Below are 18,912 nucleotides of genomic sequence, written 5' to 3'. Positions count from 1 at the left end.
GTTGTCATAAAAAAATTCACGTAAATATATAAATTTTCTAAAATATCATTTAGCAACAAGTAAGTAATCTAGTAGCCGCACGCTATTGTAGCCACTGACACCTATTTGTCCCACGCTCCGCCGTAGCCGGTCAGAACTCATATGTGAGTAACGCCCACGTTAGGATGATTTAAACTGTGTCTTTTACTAATTTGTTTGTTTGAAAATTGAAATATTACAATTATTAACTTAAATTTTTAGATAATTTTTTATGGTTACGGTTAGGTAGTTTTACCCGTGTGGTCAATTAATGGCGCCATAATAGTGCTGTACAGCATGTACAACTCAGAATCGGAATTAGGACTGCAAAAAGTTCAATATTCTTTGAAGGTGATCACTGTCGCCCATGCTCTCTTACAACATCAGAGGAATAACAAGAGTTTGACCTGAAATCACGGCTCAAGGAAGCTCATAATATAGTTTGGTCCTGCGGCGAAAGCCACATGCACATGGTCCAAACAAAAGTGTAAAAATAAATTGTAAATTGATTTTGATAATCTATCCCTAACGCGCCAAAAGAAATATAACATCAAAAAAAAATCACAACAGTTGTTATTAAAGTGTCATTCTATGTAGCCAACGAGCCATACCTGTGTAAAACTCTTCTCCTGTGGCAGTATGACAGGCCCCGTAGCAATTGAAACATAAACAGTCTGACATTGTGTCGGTTGAGACCTCCAGCGTGTCGCTCCATATACTGCGATAGATCAGTGTCCTGTGCAAACAACTCAATTTTATTAAACAATCTATTTCGCAGCTTATGTAAGCCAAGTAAAAAAATTCTTCATATAGGTATTGGGTGGAATAGTATGAAATATCGCTTGCAATTTTACCTCATTTCTGATTCGATCTCGCAGGGAAACTCCGAGCATAGCCCTCTCCATTGCCCTCTTTCTCATGCTGTATATGATACGTGTGAACTTACCACAAATTCGAAGACGAAGGTGAGCGTCTCCCTCGTATGCACGATATCGTGCAAGGTGACGATGTTCGCGTGCTTCAGCTCCTTGAGCAGCGACGCTTCCCGTATCGCTGTGAACGGTGCACCCTCTTCTTCCTGGAGCCGGATCTCCTTTAGCGCGACCACTTGTTGCGTTAAACTGTCACAAAATACCGTACTGTTAATACCACAACTCTATCAAGACACACTATTTAGATGTACTTCAATAGTAATCATTCGAAAGTTATACCTTTCCAGAAACAAGAAAACTTACTGATAATTAATTAAAGATACTTGGAACACAAGGATAATAGATTTAAAATTCCCTTCTATAGAACTGCATCTTTTAATAGAAATTGTTACAGCATATTAATGAAAATATATATTAAATTGCCTAATGAATTTAAAGATTTACCTTTCAAGGTTTTTAAAAGAAGACTGCATGAGTGGTTAATAAATAAGTGCTTCTACAGTTAAAATGAATTATATAATATTATTATTATGAATTTGTCTATTTGATAATAATATATGTTAATAATATACTTTTGTGACACTTAATTTGTTGACATTATACATCGGTACGAAATCAATTATTAAATTATTTACATCCTAAATTATAATATCTTTGAATTTTAATTTTATTACTATTCATGATAGCATTGTGAAATTTGACATGTTTCAGTATGACAGTAGTGTATTGGTACTTTGAGCATAATTCAATGTAAGTACCTAATAAGCGAAATTTTACAAAAAAAAAAGGGGTAGTAGGTATTGTGGGTCAATAATGATGAACTCACAATATAGTTTGCATGTCAATTGATAAAACATATTGGATCAATAATAATAATATGTAACATGTAATATCTTAACAACAATGTGTCTTGCAAATAAAATTTTATAAAAATATTAGTAAAAATTTATAAAACATGCTGTTAATTAATATTCTAAATGGAAATTTTTATACATTTTGTTGGATTCGAAAATAGCGAGGTGAGGTTACGCCCAAAGACGATCAGTGTGTAAAGTCATTTATATCATAATAAACTACATTAATCATGTACTTCACTATAAAAAAGTATTTAACGCAAACCATTAATAATTTATTTTGAAACCTTTATAATGGCAAAGATAATATACCCAAAGGTGAGCGTCTCCCTCGCGTGAAAATGACAGTTGTGGATTGCCGATATTGAAGTGAAAACTTGGAAATTTTGGTACTAGTAATTTAATAATGTTTAAAAACAATTGAATTATTAATTTCAATTTATTTTTAAAACAAACACAACAAAAACACAATTGCAACAATGCACATTCACATTGATCTTTTCATTAAATCTATTCAATTTCACTTATAAGATATACACTTCACTAACGTTGCATAATACGTCACCTGCATAGCTGCAGTTATACAGTTAAGTATTTCGGTTAAACTCAAGAGATTTCACCCATCCAAAATATGTCTAACTTAATATTTTTCATTATTTGTTTAACGCAACCATGTATAATGTCATTATCAGTCATGAGCATGTCAGTGACGGGAAGCCATAAGATTTTCCCCCTATCAAAAAGTCACCAACGTGGCTAAAAACGTTTTCACTTCAAAAATTAATGGAAGGGGTTATAAAATAAATACTTACAAAATTTGTTAATTTTAATACACTTCTTAAATAACAGTCAAGTAGCCAATTAGCACGTTTTTGAAGGTGTTGGTATATGACGACCCCTATAGCCCAGTGGTTAGTGACCCCGCCTACTGAGCTAGAGGTCCCGGGTTTTAATCCCGGTAGGAGGTAGGTTGTTTCCGAGTCATGGATGTTTATATGTATATATGTATGTTTAAGTAAGTATATTGTATTAAATATATCGTTATCTTGCACCCATAGTACAGGCTATGACTAGTTTGGAGCAAGATAATTTGTGTAAGAGTGTGTCAATATTATTAAAGTGAAACTTTTATTACATTGTCTCAAACTTTTTCGTCTGTGTGTTGCATTAGCTCATATATGATGTACACATATCACCATAACTCAGTTTTAGCTCTTAACTATTTCAAAGGCAAACAAGTGAAGCACTATAAACACTTTATTCTTGTTTATATTACAGACACGGCTATAAAGAGCTGACTTTATATTTAGCTAACGCTGTAACGATGCATTAAACACTCGTAAATTGTTAGTTTTAAGTTCTTACTTTTGTTTCGTTATATATTGGGCTATCCCACCCGAAGTTACAAGCAGACTTTGTTACCCGACTGTGTAGTGTGAGAGAAATAAAAAAAACAATACTGTGAGAAACCACAATGTAAGCAAAACATTATAACCGTAATAAAAAATTATACATATTATTTTAAATTAAATTCATGTCACAAACCCGTGTTTAAAAAACAAGTAAAAAACGAAGAAAGTTCAAACGAGTAAAAAAATATGGACTCCATGTCACCTTACATAACAGTGTGGCACCAAAACAAGCCGGTAAACGTGTAAAAACATAGCCCTACGCATACACTTACATTAATGAAGCCGATCGGCCGCCATTATGAGATTGCTATCGTCTGTGACAGATCAGTTTGCGTCGCAATAAAATATTTTAAAAATGCCGTCGTGCGTTGTGAAAAAGTGTAAAAACTATAATATAAGGTATTTGTGGATATATGATTATTTAAGGGAGAAAAAATTGTGTAACTGGTATACCCCGTAACCGCACACACACTAGCATAAAAATACTTGCTAATATCACGGCGCGGAGTTCTTCTTTTTTTACTAGTCCGTGGTCACAAAATAACCTTTACCAAGTGTGAGGTTAGACCACTCCGTCATACCGATTTGAAAGTAATAGTTGAAATAATGATACAACTTCACCCCTAGTTAGCTGTCTGCTGTAATGTGACAGATAGACGAAAAAAATGAGATGATGTTATAAAAGATTCAATATAAAAGAGGGTAATTCTGTTTATTCACTTTAAATAATCAGTCTGTAGGTTGATTATTTTAGATTTCATTTCAGACCAGATACACTATTTCAAGATACGCTAAATTATAGTCACTGAAATCCAAAAAATACATAAAAAAAACACTCCATGTATCTTTAAAGAAATCGAAGTTATTAAGATTAGTAACAATTTAACATGGAGAAGATGAAGATATAAGGCCGCTTGTCATGTTAGACGCGTGTTTGGGGGGTTAATCGCCAGTACTCGACAGTCGTTGCAACAAAAATTGACACCGTTTTGAGTGAATAAATTTGCGCTAAGCATGACTTTAACCTGGCTGGTATAGTTTTTTCTCCCTCATCGAGACTATAAACTTTATAATAAGAGCAAGGTGGCAAAAAAATTTCAGGATAGCGTGCTCTGTTATACCAGTTTGCATGATAATAATGGAGTGACTATCGCTATCGAAATGCAGTCCGATTTTCAATGCCTTCGAAAATATGTGTGAATTTCTGTGTCAAATAAGTATCAAAAAACTTTTGTTAAAGCTTTTGAGAAATTATGTCCCAGGAACAGAAATCCAGTTAATGCTACAACGAAATGGGTTAAAATTTTTATGAGTTCTTAAAATTTACAAACACATTCCATTTACCCAACAATACTATTTAGACATCAGTAAGTCTAATCTCTGAGTAATGAATTTTATTCTTTACATAATTTAGTATCCACAAAGCTCAAATTATAATAAAACTCACATTCTCAGAATAATTTGGCAAGCCGCAAGCGGTCGTGCCTATCTAGACCAGCATCTTCAAATGTTTGAAACTCGGGGGAGTTTCCAGTGAAACTACACGAAATTTCCTCAACTAATTGCCGTGCAATTTAACTATTCCGCTTCTAGAATATAACAATACCGCTTACACGGAGAATATTGAAGCGTGCTATCGATTCAAACTGCTACGTAGCAAAAATGAAACATAATATCTTACGTCAAAGTCTACCGTTCGAAAACATATTCCTCAGACCTGAGAAGATAGTGGAGTAAGAAACACAGGAGGCCTTTTTTAAATACAGTTGGATAAAAATTAAATTTATTCATTCGCGAAAGAGGTTCCTATTTTCGACATGTAGGTAGGTATGAAACTAAATGAATATTTATAAGGTCGTTAATGATTTTATTTCTTCATCGTGAGTAGCATAATAGGCTCCATTCTTTTCCAAGTTCTAGTATCTTTTAGAAAGCAATTATGCCAAAGTAATCTTTACGATACAAATTATTTGAATATTTGAAAAGTTTGCAACTTCGTAAGACGTGTTCATGCGGATTAGGAGCCTTTTATATCATATTTTTTTATGAGAAAATAAGGCGATACAAGTAAGATATCCACTCGATGGCAAGTGATACGGCCTTCAGTAATGTGCCGCTCAGAATTATTCTTCATATTCTGATTGGTATCGCAATTGCGCTCGTCATTTTGACACATAAGTCTCCACCCAAATTCTTTCACCCTTCAAACCGAAACACAATAATGCTTGCACATTACTACTTGCAGGCAGAAAAAGGCGCTGCTGGTGAAATAAATAAATTCGGCCGTATACGTGGCCTATGGGTTTTTTTTTTTCATGTTTGAAACCCTGATACATATTCTAAAATAAACAAGATACTCTTTAACTTGGGCTATCTGACAAATAGACCCCGCAGGTTCAAAAATTTACCTGAATGAACAAACAGACACTTCAATATTATTAAGGTATATGAAATAGACGGAAAGCTTAAATAATTAGTGTCCCATTAGTCCCCTGTGGCTGTAGAGACATCCCGCAACACAAACAGCTTTAACTGAGGGTAGTTCGACATTACGTACGTCGTAACTTACATCCTAATTACTTTGCTCTTAACAAATATTAGCTCCAACTATACTCCTCTTAAGAAGCTTAACATAAAAATTATGTATATTATTTATTTCAAAATTGTTTTGTATGTAGAATTTTTGTGCTGTTGATTACTTTGTACTAATTCTTAATAGTATCTTTTTTTCTTATCAGGTTTATCGAAATTAACATTTTCTTCCCAGTTTTTTCGGTAACCTAATCTGTGTGTTAAACTTTCTGATAATTTATATTGATAAACGCTTTCGATTAATAATCGCGATGTTAAGTTACTCCAAAATTACTTCTCCCTGTTATGTTATTCTGTAGTCACAAAGGTAAGATAAAGACAAAAAAAAAAATTTGGTATAAATTTACACTGCGTTTATTTATAACACAGTATAGGTTTTACAACTGGGGACATTGGAAAATTTAATATATCTATCTACCTTCTTTTTAAATGATTGTCACTACTACTTCTACTATGATGGCAGATAGATGATTGCGCTTAAAAGCCGACCTCCAGAAAAAATCTGTTCATTTTTCTATATTTCTTATATACTATCTGGTTTTGGTTTTTGGATATAAGTATCCACTATAAAAATTATAATTGTAAGCAATTAATATAAGTGTAAGCACTATAAAAAAATTTTGGTACACTTTGCTAAAACTATACAAAACAATAAGATTTCTTAACCGATTAATATTATCACAAATTGTAGTAATTAGTATTATAGTTGTTAATTTTTACAAATTCTTATGGTTTTGTTAATTTGGTTGTGTTATTATACAAGTTGTTGACGCTGACGAGCAATCTGTTGATTTTATGTAAATAAAGTATTTTTGACTTTGACTTTGAAAAAATGCAATATAAAACTTCACAAATTTTCCTTTGTACCATATTGAACACTGAAAGGGTTAACCACGTGATTAAGCCACGCCCATGCGCCTATTCTCTTTTGATTGTAAGCCCTTAACTTGAGCCTGCTTGTTACATCACTTATTCCCATAAAACGATAAACACTTACTTGCTGTAGCCCTTGTAAACAGTGGCGTAGGATCCCTCTCCCAACTGCTCCAGCTTAATGTACGCCTCGGATTTGCCGAACGGAGAGTCACCCTGCGGAAGGAAGAATACAATTTGTCAAGCGCGCTCATTGTAGGCCTGAACCACCCCCAGTTAACAACAAGGCTCGTTTTTAAAACGACTCAGAGAAAGAATGGATTGTGTGCAACACACGATTATTCAGTTCTAAATGAAAGGACCTTACAAAATGTAAATATTTTAAATTTTCTGTCTGCATGTTTCGACTAATATAGGATATGGTTGAACGGATTGTGACGGGACTTTCACTGTGAGATACTTTATTAGAAATTGAAACGCCTGAAATTGTTAATTAAATCGATTAAATTGTTAGACTGATGACTGATGTGAAAACGTAAAAAAGCTCAAAATATCACAAATTAAATTTTTGAGCTCTTGAGCACAAAATCGTCATAAGTAAAATTTGAATCGTTTAGGTATGAAATGAGCGGGAAGATAAAAATAAAAAACCAAAAACTTGGTTATTTGAATTTGTCACATAAATTTTGAGGTTATATGAAAAGAGTGATCTTTTTTACTACCTTCAACTTTGCTATTGAACTTTTTTCCGCACATACCTATATACTTTATGTAGAATTGTATTTAATAATAATATTACGTATGACCTATATAATTAGATAACATATTTGATAACTGCGACAAAGTTTCAAAAGATTAATATACAAAAAACAATAAAGGTATGTAGTAGCTGTTAGCGGTAAATATTTATTAAATAATCCATGTTTTTTTTAATTCAAAAGTTACTTTATAACCAGAAATGTATTCAACTCATTATCACATGTAGTTCCGGCCGCGGCGTAGACAATACAAGCATGCACATGACAGATGAATGACATTTGAAACGCGCGGCGTTCAACATGTATCCGACACACAGTTAATTAATTGCCATAGAATAATTATTAATAGAACTTCCCTAAAATTTGCTTTGACTCATAATACCGTAAGCATTTCACATAACATCGACAATTTGACAATACAATATATTAACTTGCTGACCCAGGAAACGTTGTATTGCCGATATTAAAATCGCGATACAAAAGTAACTGTTGATCGTAGATGGGTGAAAATTTGAAGTTGTATGTATTTTTTAATGCTAACTCATAATTAAACAAATTTAAAAAAAATTCTAAAAAATAAAATTTGGCGTGGACCACCCTTAACATTTAGGGCGCTGAAAAATAGATGATGTCCGATTCTCAGACCTACCCAATATGCCGTTTCGGAGGAGTTCAAAGAGAGTTTAACACCATGACACGAGAATTTTATATATATATAATATTTATTTACAAAGTATCTACGAGACATCAAATCTGCTACCAAGTCAAATATTTGAGATATAGATCAAAACGACTATACGACAATCAACGAACCCAAAATAAGTGCTTACGCAATCATATTCGGAAAAACAAAACATGTAGACAGAGAAAAGCCTGAGCTAAAGTATGTATGAAATGTAAATATGGTTTGTATCTCCTATCTTTATGATAATAATATTATTAATAGTCATCATATAATAGCCTAAGCACATGGTCGGAGTTACTGTATTTGTACGGCCTGATCATCGGACGGTCCGGCGCGATCGTACTCGCTACTGTCCGAACGGTTATAATAATAAATTTGCACAATGCGACGTACCATCTGTGGTTTGGCCGTACCAAATCCGACCATGTGTTTAGGCTATATGTAATAAAGTAGTAAGATATAAACGAGGAAAATGACTATGAACTAATGATGTCAAGGGTTAGCTCCAATAAATTACTCACGCAATTAGTAATTAATCTATCTATTATAAATCGCCATTTACCGTCATAGTACTACACCATTGAAAGAATAATATACCTAAGAATAAGATGATGCATAAACAATAAAAAATAATAGTATTTCGCCCATTCAACGAGACATAAGTAGAGGCTCGAGAATAATAGTAAAAATCATTAGGAAACCGGGTCCAACTTAAGCTAACCTGATACTGAATAGCTCTCCCATAAAACCACAAAAATCATTATGGTTTTAGCTTATAAACAGCTATCAAATTGGGCTACCAGCTTTTTTGCAATAACTATAATATAAAATTATTATACAAAGTAATTTAACATTTTTCTGAGAATTTTTCCTAATATATCTTTATATAATATATAATGTAGAATTTTGAAATTGTAAATATAGATTGAAATGAGTGCTAATAACTTTGTTGCAACTTCTTCTCGTTAAAACTCAACTTATCCGAAGTGGAGGTAAAATCCTTGAAATGCATAAGTGTCATTTTGAGCTAATTACTATCTAATACAACCATTTGCAAAAAAGCAGGCACCTACTAGCAGTAAACCACTGTTTCATTAAAATTAATTTGTTTGGTAATTTTATGTGATCCTCAGCCATATATTTCCATATCATTGTGTTAGAAATGATATCAAAAATAATTCTAAAGGAATCAATGTTGAGAAAATAAATGCATTTATGCATTATCGTTATTATCATGAATAAAAGTAGTTTAAAAACACTAAAAAACACGCTTTAGTTGAAAAGATAATGGTTGAAAGTTAAATTGAACATCAATTCCTGTGTTATCGACGATAGATAAAAAAATTACCTATATAAATCTTATTTTTCAAATTGAAAAATGGAATAATTGTATCAAATTAATGCATTGTCATCGGTCCTCGATAAATCTACGAAGTTTGAACGAAATCTGTCCGAAAGCATGTAAAAATCAATAAGCAAGGCATCTTTTCAAGGATCATTTATAAGTCTAGATAGACTATGACAGCTGTGAAAACGTCGAAAAAAAAATGAGTTTATATATTTTTTTTACGCAATGCACGCACAACTATCACAAAGTGTCATACAAGTGCTTACGTGTAATACGTAGCTTGTCACGCACAGCAAACTAATATTCCTGGCCTGTTTTTATCGGTTGTCTAACAGCAAGAGACTATCTAGACGTATAAATTATCTCAGAAGCAGGGAATAGTTTTAGTTAGCATTTTGACTTAATCAATAAGAAATAATGACATCAAAATCGATAGTGGTCTTCAAGTTTACACATGAAAAATTTTTTTTTTTATTTTGTCCGATTATTATATTCATAAATGTTTATCCTTATAATATTGTTGTACTAGATAAGATAATATACCGGTAGCTAGACGCCAACAGTTTTCCTTCTAAGCTTGTCTAAATATTTGCCGTGATTAATGTCCTAGTGAAGATGCGGGTTCTAATCCTGTTTACATTCGTAAAATCTGTGTGTATTTATACATTCTCTCGTTTTGCTTAATGCTTTGAACATTTCTTACTTATTTTACACAGCCTTTCACTCGAAGAAATGTAATAGGGTCGGTAAAGAAGTTTTTTCACTTTCTACGTGAAAATTGGAAGACATTTTTTTAATAATTTATTCACATCTCATTGCAGTAGCTATATAACTACATGTATTTTTTCGATAACTTTTTTGATCTCGTAGGTTGCTGTAGAAATCAGTCCTCTCTTGATGTTAGCCTGACACTGCGTAAAGAATTCTAAATCGACCGAAACTGGTGGAAATCTTAAGGTGCAAGGACAGGGCTATATGGCGGATGCATTTACTCCTCTTATCTCCCAGCGTAAGTCTCTTTTATTTTTCGCTGAGTAGTAAAAGATGTGAGTGGTTCGGAGTTATCGTGATAAAAGATCACACCCTTTCTGATAATCTTTCCATCCGCTTTTTCTCAATTTCTTGTTTTAATCACATTAGTTTATGCCAGTCGAAATCCGAATCAGACAATGCCCATCTAATCCCACCATCAATACAATATCACATTATTGCAGTTTCATTACGTCTCAATAAAGAATAGCAAATGACTACAATAACTACGAGGGGAGGTCAAAAAGTTCGCGGAATGACTGGGAAAAAAGATGAAATGATACATTATGTTATTTTTCCTTTTCAATATATTCCCCCTTAACACGAATACATTTTTGGGATCTGGCATATAACTTATTAATACCGTCGAAAAAATAGGTTTTGTCTTGGGCGTCAAAATACGCCGAAATCGCCGACTTGACTTCATCATCGTCTCTAAATTTTTTTCCACGCAGCTCTTTCTTCATCTTTGGGAATAAATAAAAATCGCTAGGGGCCAGGTCTGGACTGTAGGGTGGATGGCGTAGTTGTTCAAAACCGCATCGATGAATGGCAGCCGTCGCAACATGACTCGTGTGAACGGGCGCGTTGTCGTGCAAAAGGAGTACACCTTTTGTCAGTTTTCCTCTTCTTTTTTCTTTAATAGCTTCTTTTAATCGGTCCAATAGGGAAGCGTAGTACTCTCCCGTTATAGAAACACCACGTTCTTTATAATCGATCAAAAGAATACCTTCAGTATCCCAAAAAATAGTCGCCATGATCTTTCCGGCCGATTGCGACACTTTAAATTTTTTTGGGGGTGGTGTGCCTTTTTTGTGCCACTGCATCGACTCCTGCTTTGACTCAGGCTCATAGTGGTGAACCCAAGTTTCATCACCGGTTACAATTCGGGCCATAATTTCTTCCCTAACTTCTCCACAGCGGTCCAAATACTCGCGGGAACAGTTGACGCGCTCACGTTTTTGCAGCGGCGTGAGCATTCTCGGGACCCACCTTGAACACACTTTACTCATGCCAAGATGTTGATGAAGAATATTTAAAATTGTGGTTTCTGATACTCCAACTGATGCTGCAAGTTGTTTCTTCTTCAACCTTCCGTCTTCCAATACAAGTTTTTCAACTTTTTCAATGATTTCCGGCGTAGTGGCCTCAATGGGCCGTCCAGGTCGAGGATCATCTTCAATTGACTCCCTTCCTTGCTTGAAAAGGCCGTGCCATTTGTAAATCATGGTTTTACCAGGAGCAGAGTCTCCGTAAACAGCTAACATCTCTTGCAAAATAGTTTGAGGCGTTTTTCCTTGTTTGGTGAGGAACTTTACGACGGCGCGATGTTCAATTTTCTCCATAGTGGCTAGTTTGTTCCCGATTTACTTGTTCACTCGTTTGTAACTCGAAAGCTAATGACCCAATTAGGCTAGAAATTGGCATATATAGTAATTATGAGTTACTCAAGTAGCGGCTACCTGGAGGAGCGACCTCACCCCCGCCAACCCCGCCATTCCGCGAACTTTTTGACCGCCCCTCGTACACTGGCACCTAAAATATCGAGTTTTTTTATATGTACCTATGTGCAAATGGATCTTTACTATTTTGTGGTTATTTATTGGTATGTGGTTAAAATGGCGACCAATTAATCGGTAACAGGGCGACCAGAGCGAGGTGCATCTTTGATATCAAATTTCCTGAGTTGAAAGCGCTTAAACCAACTTTGTGCAACTCTCGCTGACACTGTATTTCTTCATTAGATACAATCATTTTGACAAAAAGAAAAATAACTAGAAACAACATAAGACGGTACTAATATTGGAAGTTAAAAATGTAGTCCAACTTGTAGAAATACTGCAAAACTATAACAGAAGCAATGTACAAACAATTTACGCTAGCTGAATGGTGAAATGTGTAAAGTTACCAGAGAGCAAGAATTCAATCGTTTCAATCAGATAAAATATAATGTGCGGAAATGCGTAATTCACCTTACAAGTTACAGTGTACTTCTCATGAGATCAGAGTGTCACTTGTCTATTTATTTATTTATTATTACAAGGAAACATAACAAACACATCACAAGAATTTAACAATATAGGAAGAGATACAAAATATAAATATAGATGCGTCCTACCACATGTTTCACAAATACAATAATTATATACAATAGTTACAAACGCAAACATTCACAGAAATAATTAATTTGATTATGCACATAAATACAAAAAAAAATTAAAGTTGGGGCAATGAAAATAAACATTTCAATTTTAATTCTAAGCCGTGTCTGAACATAGCAGGGGAGCACGAAAATATGTCGATGTCAAGAAAACAATTACTATAAGATTTACACATCCTGTGTAATGGCGCGCCGAAACCCAATGTTTGTTCTTGGGGACGGTAGTTCAAAAGTAATGCATGAGCGGAGAGACCTGGCTGGGACGTGAAAGCATACGAGACTGAGGTGCTCAGAGGAAGTCAGCTCACCAGTACATATTTTCTTTAAAGTTACACAGTCTGTTATAGTGCGGCGCTGACATAGCTGAAGAAAGTTATATTCAAACAACAAATCATTATAGTGGGCTCGGTTTCCTTTTACATGATAATTTAATGTGAGTAAGAACTTCTTTTGAACAGTCTCGACTCTTTTTTCGTGGACCGAGTAAAAAGGATTCCATATTGTACTCTTGTCCTTAAATTGCTTGGATACTCGTGTTATGAAGCCTAGCATGCGAAGAGAGTTATTTAAAATTTGATCAATACGGGTGCCGAGGGTAAGTGTTGTCAAAGGAAATTGTAATTTGCGTCTAATATTGTATTATTATAAGTTGGCTAGAATCAGCTGAGTTTACTCTACAAAATGTGCTGCTTTCGTACATTTATTCTTTATGGAAGAGGAGCATAAACGATGGGCCGCCTACATTCTCTTGCAACACCAGAGAACCGGCTACATTTCACTGTGAAAATGTATACAAAATTACAAATTGTCAATACTTTCAAAAATAAGTTTCCGAAAAATTTATCTTTGTACCTTTATTTACAAAAGGTACTTAATTAATTGTTTGTAAATTAAAAGAATTCCGTATTGAGAATGCATAGTTGCACTCTATTTCCTTCAGTAAATTTTGCGTAATTGTCCCCTTGTTCTGATCCAGTTGCTGCCAGCTACTCTGCGTATGCTGTCGCTCCACGTTTTCCGGTCTCTACTTAAGAACAGGTTGTCTGTTTTGCAGCTAATGAAAACAGCCCACTGCCACTTCATCATGCTTATTCGATGGGCTAGATTGGTGACATTAGTTCTCTGTCGGATTAATTTCTTTTTCAATCCTTTAGAGAAATTCTAAACAAAACACAGTCTGTTTTTATGCGACGAGAAGGCGAGTCTCCTCATCAAAGTTTCCCAAAAACAGCCGAAATATTTATATAAACTCCTCAAATACAAGGACAGTTTGCAAGAATCCGAGTAGACAAAAGTTTTGAAATCTACGCATCCCTTAAGTGTGAGTGATCGAATAGGGTAATCGAGGCAAAAACTTTTCGAAGAGCGAAAACATTATCTCGGTGTGTTAGGCGCGTTTTAATCAAGCATCAATCAAAGTCCGTGAAAGCTGCTCTCGAGTGGAGTGCATCTTGATGTGAGCGGAGTCACATTATTCCTCAGATCTTCCCTACCCTCTCCAGAGCAGGCTTAATGATCCGCAACTTATCACAGCGACTTCTTTGCACAATTTCATATAATTTAATTGCAAGCTAAAACGACTGTTATACTAATCGGTTAATGTATTAAAACGGGAAGTAAGTGCTGGAACGAGCCGATGGTCTGTGATAGGAGTCGTCACCTTGCACAAGTACGAAAGCATTTAAAGTGAATTGTATAACAAATGTATGTCACCAGGTATAGGTAATGTTTTTTATTATTGATTAATTCAATATATTACCGTTATCCTTTAGATGTTTACGCCATTTCGTGAATAACTAGATACTTACTAAAAATATTTAAAATACTACTAAACATAATGTTTCGAAAATTATCTAAGAGTGAAAGAAATCATTCTTTTACTCTTAGATAATTAAGCCTTTTGCTACTAGACAACCGATGAAAACAGGCCAGTTATGCCATACACTAAATCTTTGGCGACTTTCTCACAGCCATCAGTCTACCTATAAATGATCTGAGATTTTACAATTATCATTTGTGACTTGGAAACTACTCATAAATAAATAATGAATAACGCAGAAGTATCCAATATCAATCATGACGAAACGAAGTCATCAATTATTACATTAATTAAAAAAAAATCAAATAAAGCTTTGCTTACTCCAAAGGCACTAAACCGCTTCGTGCGTCTGTTTGAGTTTTCATGTGGCCCGAGATAAGCCTCGGACTTGGGTCTGGGGGGCCTTTTAGGCCTCATGACTACCCTGGCGTCCTCTCTCGCTCCCTCGTCTAGTAGCTTGGAGTCTGAAGATACTGACAACTGCCTCTTAACTCGACATTCTCCATTACCGGCGCCACCACTCCAATCTGAAAAAAAAAAGATATTTTAAGCATTAAAACAATTCTTCTAAAGATGTTACCAACTTTATTATTATTGCTCAAAATTAATACCATTTATTTGAATACCGATGTTAGATAAACTACTTTTTCAAAAAGCCCTTGAAGTTTCAGCCCCTATACACTAATAACACTTTCAGGTTCTGTGACCTGATCATTAGGAAATTCACGCCATAACTCTGGCAGGCATTCCTCTACAGTGCGGTTTTAAGGATCTTTCTTCCATGTACAACCAAACATTGGAATCAACTTCCTTGTGCGGTGTTTCCAAGACGTTATGAAATGGGTATCTTCAACAGAAGCGCTTACACTTTTCTAAAAGGCCAGCAACGCTCCTGAAAACCATCTGGTGTCGCAGGAGAATGTGGGCGGCACTTGACATCAGGTGACCCGTACGTTCGCTTGTCCTTCTCATATTCATCAATAAAATACAAATCCGGAAGGGAGAGACGCTATATTTACACCAAGGACAAACCACACAAAGTATTCTAAGAGCCTCCAGATGTAAATGAAAACATTTCCATATTTCTATAAATCCACGCAAAAAGTACACACAAGTATTACCATAATTTTTCCAACTAAAGTAAGGTCAAATGAAAAAAATATCACAACAAAAGACCGAGGGCGTGAAATCGGCGTCAATCGGATTTAAAAGGAGCTATTTTTTCTGCGAGCTGTCAATATTTCCGCTCTGAGGGGCACTCCGCGCCACAAAGGAGGGATATCGACGCGTAAACACGAAACGAATAAATCATCGGCAGCTTTATCGAGAATAAGACTCCAATCGCTTGTCGAGGCGACCGATAAGATAGGGAGAAAAGTGATTTTAATAACACTATGCAGCCTTGTTTAAACGGTGAAGGCTCACGATTATGGCGGTCAGTTGACTGCAGCTACTCTCGAAAATAAATTAGAGTTACAAAACGAAAACATGGAAAGTTTGTTCTACTGCGATATAATGTCCACTGGGTGGGTTGTAGTAAGTTAGTTAGGTTAGCAATAAGTAATATTTAATAATATAATTAAGCATTTCTTACTTTACTTTTAAGCCTTTTATAATAATAATAATATTGACACACTTTTTACACAAATTATCTTGCCCCAAGTTAGGCATATATAGCCTGTGTTACGGGTTGCAAGACAAGGATATATTTAATACGATATACTTACTTAAACCTACATAAATACATATAAACATCCATGACCCATCTTTTAGTCAGACAAATTTCATAACACAAAAGTTAACATTGACTATAACTACAGCAAGTATTACAATGTCCAATATTACTCAACAGGGTAAAAAGCTCCTCCGACAAATATTTTAGAGTCAGTAGTATTATGACGTCTATATAATAACTTGTTTCCTTTAGTCTGGCGCTACGCTCTAAGGCTGAGATTTCTAAAGCGTACTTATACTTAGACTTTACTTACGTAAAACTTAGCTGAGTGTCGTAAAACGCGAACTTTTGCATTGGGCTGTCTTAGCTTAATCTCAGTGTAATTTCATCTGTCAAATGAGTACAAAAACGAAAATAAATATCATAAGCATACACTCAGCCAAGTTTTACATAAGTAAATTCTGAGCAAAGTCTGTGTTAAATGTGTTGTGTGTGTGCTAATGTTAGAAATGATATGTAGTGACGAAGTTTCACAACTTAGTGCAATTAGCGCTATAGATATTTTTTACAACAGATTATATTCAGCTTTGACATTAATTTAAATTCAGAACAATCAATATGTATTCAACGATTACTTGGAACAAAGCGCGAGCTTACAGCGCACGGGTACTTAAAGAGTGAATACCTGAAAGAAAAGTTCGCCAAGTCCGACTTTTCAATTTGTATTCCGCTCGGAAACTCCAGTTTTAAATATTCAACTTCAATAGAGACTCATTAACAGGCAACGAGGCTTTATAAAATATATAGTGCGCGTGTTATTACTTTAAAATGTAAATAGAAATGACAATTTTGCGTGCAGCGAAGACTGGTGGCGGTGGACTAAGTAGGTCACCGGGCCGAGAAGGGACAAGTACCGATACGTGAATTGAATTTCAGAACACTGGGGGAGCCTTTATTGGATGTATTACATTTTTTATGACTACCGCAGCAGTGCAATATACAGAGTGGTAGTCCCTTGGGATTAAGATATACGTTCACAAACATCGTCACCTTTTTGCTCTTAATAGTGATTTTCCTTATTATAACACTAGAAATAAGGAACTGCTTGTAACTTATTCTAGTAGGCTTCATAAGATACATAATAGCTTTCAAGGTAAATGTATACACTTTCATAATAAAGTCCCAGCCACTGTTCAGGCATTATCTATAAATAAATTTAAATGTTTTATAAAAAAAAGGCTCTGTCGTAAATCCTATTACTCCACAGCTGAATATCTAAGTGATCGGACAGCCTGGGACTAGATTATGATTATTTTATAGCGATAGAAATGACTGTACAATACATGTTGTATATTTTTATTGAAAAGAGCGCAAAAAAAAGAATGCTGGGAGAGTGTCTTGCGCTGAATCAGCTTCTCTCTCAGAGCGCCATTTATTTCCGAAGCGGTATAGTAATATACTAGATATTAGAAATGACATCAAAAAGAATTCTAAAGGAATCAATTTTGAGAAAATAAATACCTATTATGCCTTTTATTACGTCTGAATATAACTGATGTCATTTGACGCAAACATAACACATTTTAGAAAAACTTTTGGGCTCTGAAAGAGATCTGAACGGAAGTTATAGCTTGAAATGAAAAAAAAAATATGCACAAATCTATTTTTTTTTAAGCCTGAGAAATAAAAGTTAAACATTGATATACTTTGGAAGAGTCATGAATAAAACATAAAACAAGTATTGCCAACGTGATTTGGAGAGAAGTATCTTAAAGCTTAGAAGAATACAAAAACAACATTCAAGAGAAAACAAAGTTAACTGATGCACCACATCAAGGTTTAAAACTCAAATGGGAATGGACATGTTATCAAGATAAACGACAAGAGATGGACTCTCCTAACAACAAAGTAGTCCGGACCCACGGGAAAAATAAGTATTGGAAGACAAGTTATAAGATAAAGATAGACGACATAGTGGAGATTTCTTTTTATGAAAATCAGGGACGAGACGAGCAGTTCGTTCACCTGATGGTAATTGATACGCCCTGCCCATTACAATGCAGTGCCGCTCAAGATTTTTGAAAAACCCAAAAATTCTGAGCGGCACTACAATTGCGCTCGTCACTGTGAAACATAAGTTGTCAAGTCTCATTTGTGCATTAATTTCACTAGCTACGGCGCCCTTCAGACCGACCAATGCTTACACATTACTGCTTCACGGCAGAAATAGACACCGTTGTGGTACCCATAATCTAGCCGGCATCCGGTGCAAAGCGGACTCCAACTCGTAAAAAAGAATAGCAGGAAGAAATTGGATGGATATTTGTAGTGATAGGAAAAAATGGAAGGAAATGGAGGACGCTTTAACCCTACGGGGACCACATAACATAATTAAATAGTGCGATTGTGTAATTGTTTGGAATATAAAGATTAACAAATAATTTCTGGAGTATTTACAAACAAAATAAGTATCATCGTATGGAATAGACATTCGAAAACATCACGTTAAATATATAAAAAAAAAAAACAAAATATTTCAGTTGTAGGGTCTAATAAGACGTACAACAATTCAAAACTTGGTTGAGAATGTTTATTCATAATATGTGTTTAGTAATATTGTTTTAATTATATATTAGGAATCGGTATTTTTGTACTACAACATTTGCTAGTTGCATCGTAGTGAGAATGATTCAACCTATAGTCTAACAAAGAATATTATTGCAATTATAAACATATACTTACCAGTGGGAGGCTCT

The 18,912-nt window shown here is 34.7% G+C and overlaps 1 protein-coding gene across 3 annotated transcripts in view; it reads right to left on the bottom strand.

Moving 5' to 3' along the window:
- The window catches only part of LOC126966505 (cyclin-dependent kinase 14), a 151,574-nt gene that overhangs the window by 13,129 nt on the left and 119,533 nt on the right, over nt 1–18,912 (bottom strand). For all 3 annotated transcript variants that reach the window (XM_050810610.1, XM_050810612.1, XM_050810611.1), the window contains exons 4-7: nt 14,803–15,008; nt 6,806–6,897; nt 965–1,139; nt 630–754 (exon numbers count right to left, since the gene is read on the bottom strand). In XM_050810610.1, the coding sequence (XP_050666567.1) occupies nt 630–754; nt 965–1,139; nt 6,806–6,897; nt 14,803–15,008 (598 nt within the window). The remainder of the gene's footprint in view (nt 1–629; nt 755–964; nt 1,140–6,805; nt 6,898–14,802; nt 15,009–18,912) is intronic.

The sequence above is a fragment of the Leptidea sinapis genome, chromosome 10 (assembly GCF_905404315.1).
Source record: "Leptidea sinapis chromosome 10, ilLepSina1.1, whole genome shotgun sequence".
NCBI classification, from domain to species: domain Eukaryota; kingdom Metazoa; phylum Arthropoda; class Insecta; order Lepidoptera; family Pieridae; genus Leptidea; species Leptidea sinapis.
Note: the sequence above shows the minus strand (reverse complement) of the source record. Positions and strands in the feature narration are given on the sequence as shown.